The sequence below is a fragment of the Scardinius erythrophthalmus genome, assembly GCF_964197995.2.
Source record: "Scardinius erythrophthalmus genome assembly, chromosome: 23".
Lineage (NCBI taxonomy): Eukaryota > Metazoa > Chordata > Actinopteri > Cypriniformes > Leuciscidae > Scardinius > Scardinius erythrophthalmus.
Window position 1 is genome coordinate 3942666 of NC_138243.1, and position 3196 is coordinate 3945861.

The window sequence follows — 3196 nt, forward strand, 5'->3', positions numbered from 1 at the left end:
CACTGCACACATGAGGAGGAGGAGGAGGAGGAGGAGGACACGAGTACAGACGGCTGAGACCACTGCACACATGAGGAGGAGGAGGAGGAGGAGGACACGAGTACAGACGGCTGAGACCACTGCACACATGAGGAGGAGGAGGACACGAGTACAGATGGCTGAGACCACTGCACACATGAGGAGGAGGAGGAGGACACGAGTACAGACGGCTGAGACCACTGCACACATGAGGAGGAGGAGGAGGAGGAGGAGGAGGACACGAGTACAGGACAGCTGAGACCACCGCACACATGAGGAGGAGGAGGAGGAGGAGGAGGAGGACACGAGTACAGGACAGCTGAGACCACCGCACACATGAGGAGGAGGAAGACACGAGTACAGGACAGCTGAGACCACCGCACACATGAGGAGGAGGACAAGCACTCACACTGTCTGCAGACACAAACTTCTTCTACAAGCTGTTTTATTTGTTAGAGAGGTGGAGAAAACTCCTATATGAGACATGCAATACATCTAATAGTGAAAATATCAACCAAATCAGCTGTTATTTATTTCATATGTCAGGTTGCAAGGATGGAAAAGGGGAGATTTTAGTAAAAGGAAATACCAGGGATGAGGAAAAGGACAGAGATTTATCCAGATGTTAGTGAGAGACTTGAGCAGATCCCGAGAGCCACCTGTGAACAAGAGACACTTTAAAGCGAGCACACTTATGGTTGTGTCCTGCATGGCCGTGTCTCAAACCCCAGTGAGCTGCTACGAGTAGGCGCGTTCACGCCACGGAATCGAGCGCGTGCACGGGCTAGGTGAGACGCTTAAGTTTAGAGACACAGGCTCTCGCCATAAAACAACATTTGATGGTTAGGTGTTCAAATCTTTGCCGACTATTTGAAGCGTCAGATAAAAGATAAAGTTAATATTTTACCTGAAATGTCATGATTAAAAACACAAACGCACACGCGCAGAGACAAAAAGCACAAAGTTTTTTAACAGAGATTCGCCACATGTCAAATACGCTGTCCGTGAGCGTAACATTAAAAAGTTAATACTTCCAGCTTATTTTCTTTGAATTCTATGTTGTTGTTGTTTTAAAATAGGCATATCTGCATGTTTTTATTCCTGTAAATATATTGATCCTGTAGCGGTTGTCCGACGAGCGTCTTTCCGTAATCCACATCGTCACTTCCGTTATGCGCCCCTTTAAACTACAGAGAGGAAGTTACCATGGAAACACATGCTTTGAGGCGAGTGATGTCGGAAGTTTCAGGTTTTGTTTCGTCCGTGGTTTTGCTATTTGCTGTGTGTGACATTAGTGTCTATAGAAAAATATTGCGCACAACTTTTAATAGCCTGATATATATATATAAAAAAAGAAGAATTTACTCATTGAAGCTGATGTCCTCCTGAGGATACACCAAACCAGGTTTGTACAGAAGTATATGTTTGACATAATCAACACACATCTCGCTAAATATGAAGCTCCATCACAGTCTGTGCATTTGACCATATGTTCTTCTTTTATCTAGTGATAGATGATTTGTCCTTAAACATGACATTTAATGCAATCATAGACTGTAAAAGAATGCAATGTAACAATGTTCAGACCAAATCTGTGAAACAAGCAGATCATGATTCACCAAAAACCTTCATGCTAAAATGTATTCTAGATTTACGAAAAAAAAATTTTGTAGGAACAACTGAAACCACACGTACACAAAAAGCACTTTCTTAATAATTTTATTATATCATATTATATTAGTCTATATTTTCTATTATATTAGCCTATATTATATTATAAATTATAAAATTAATAAATAATACAATAAATATTTGATCATATACAGTGAAAGAGTAAGAAAAGCTGCCATATAACGCAGCTGGCGACGAGAGTGACGAAAGGCTGTGAGGAAAGCTTGTGCGGAAAACCCTTATATGGAGATGATGATGATGAGCGTCTTTATGCAAATGACCAGCCTCGTGCACGCGCCCGCTCATGTACAGCACGTCAAATTCACTAACAAACTCATGTGTTTGTGAATCCTATGTGTACTGTACACACACTGAATAATATTAGTGAATGAGACCCAGTGTTTGAGAGACATGTGCTGAGATAACGTACTCGGTTACTAACGTAACCTCGGTTCTCTCTAGAAGAGGGAACGAGTACTGCGTTTTATCAAAACGCTACGGGAAAAGTCTCTTTTCACGAAACACTGAAGCAAAAAATTATCCTTTAATTTTCATATATGTAAAACGCGTTGCGGCAGCAGCAGACAGCTATGGCGAGACGGCTTGCTCGCTCATTGGCTGCTCTGCGGCAACTGCTTAAGCCTATCGAGCGAGGCCTGGGATGACATCAGGCCAATGAGGGCGCTTCGCGCCCTCCTCGCCACTTCCCGCCGAAACGGGCGTGGCTTACCTCTATAAAAGGAGCTCGAGAAGGCTGACTCACTTGATTTTGATCGCCGAAGCGAACCAGAGTGAACCGTACGCACGGCAGAGAACGCAGTACTCGTTCCCTCTTCTAGAGAGAACCGAGGTTACGTTAGTAACCGAGTACGTTCTCTTACGAGAGTCCTCTCGTACTGCGTTTTATTCAAAACGCTACGGGAACCCCTTGCAAAACGCCGTGCGTGCTGGGATAAAAACACTGATCACCGGAAGCTTTTTCAGGCATACAGTGCATAATCACCAGATTGACTCACACAGAGTCAGGGAATAAGGGTGAGAGCCTTAATTCCCTAAATTTTAGCGTCGTAGAAAAAACATGTCCACAGACGCAAGTATAATCATCACATAGACAGGGTAGGGAACCTGAACTAATGTGGAAAATGTGGGTCTTACACAGTTCTGCCCAAGATAGTCGGTAGCGCATAGCGCATGAGTTTCAGCGGTCTGATTAGACGGCTGAACAGATTACACCGACAAAAGCTTAGCCTGCAAGGCGGGAACCTCTAGGTTATAAAACCTGATAAATGTAGACGGCGAGGCCCAACCTGCCGCCGTACATATATCCTGTAGGGAAATCCCGCTGGACCAAGCCCACGAAGAAGCAACGCTTCTCGTAGAGTGCGCTCTGACTCCCAAAGGGCATGGAATGCCCTTGGCAGTATAAGCCAGCGCTATGGCGTCAACTATCCATCTGGATAGACTTTGTTTCGAAACAGCCATTCCTTTGGAACGTCCGCTGAATGAG

The 3196-nt window shown here is 44.5% G+C and overlaps 1 protein-coding gene across 3 annotated transcripts in view; it reads right to left on the bottom strand.

The window, feature by feature from the left end:
* Positions 1-1209, bottom strand: part of pofut3 (protein O-fucosyltransferase 3) — a 12099-nt gene extending 10890 nt beyond the window's left edge. The window contains exon 1 of one of the 3 annotated variants that reach the window (XR_014029329.1): positions 926-1209. Coding sequence is in view for 2 of the 3 variants with exons in the window: in XM_081355291.1 (XP_081211417.1) it covers positions 926-1006 (81 nt within the window). In the remaining variant the exon portion in view is untranslated. The remainder of the gene's footprint in view (positions 1-925) is intronic. The other 2 variants (XM_081355291.1, XM_081355290.1) reach the window with 2 other exon arrangements.
* Between the last annotated feature and the right edge of the window lie 1987 nt (positions 1210-3196).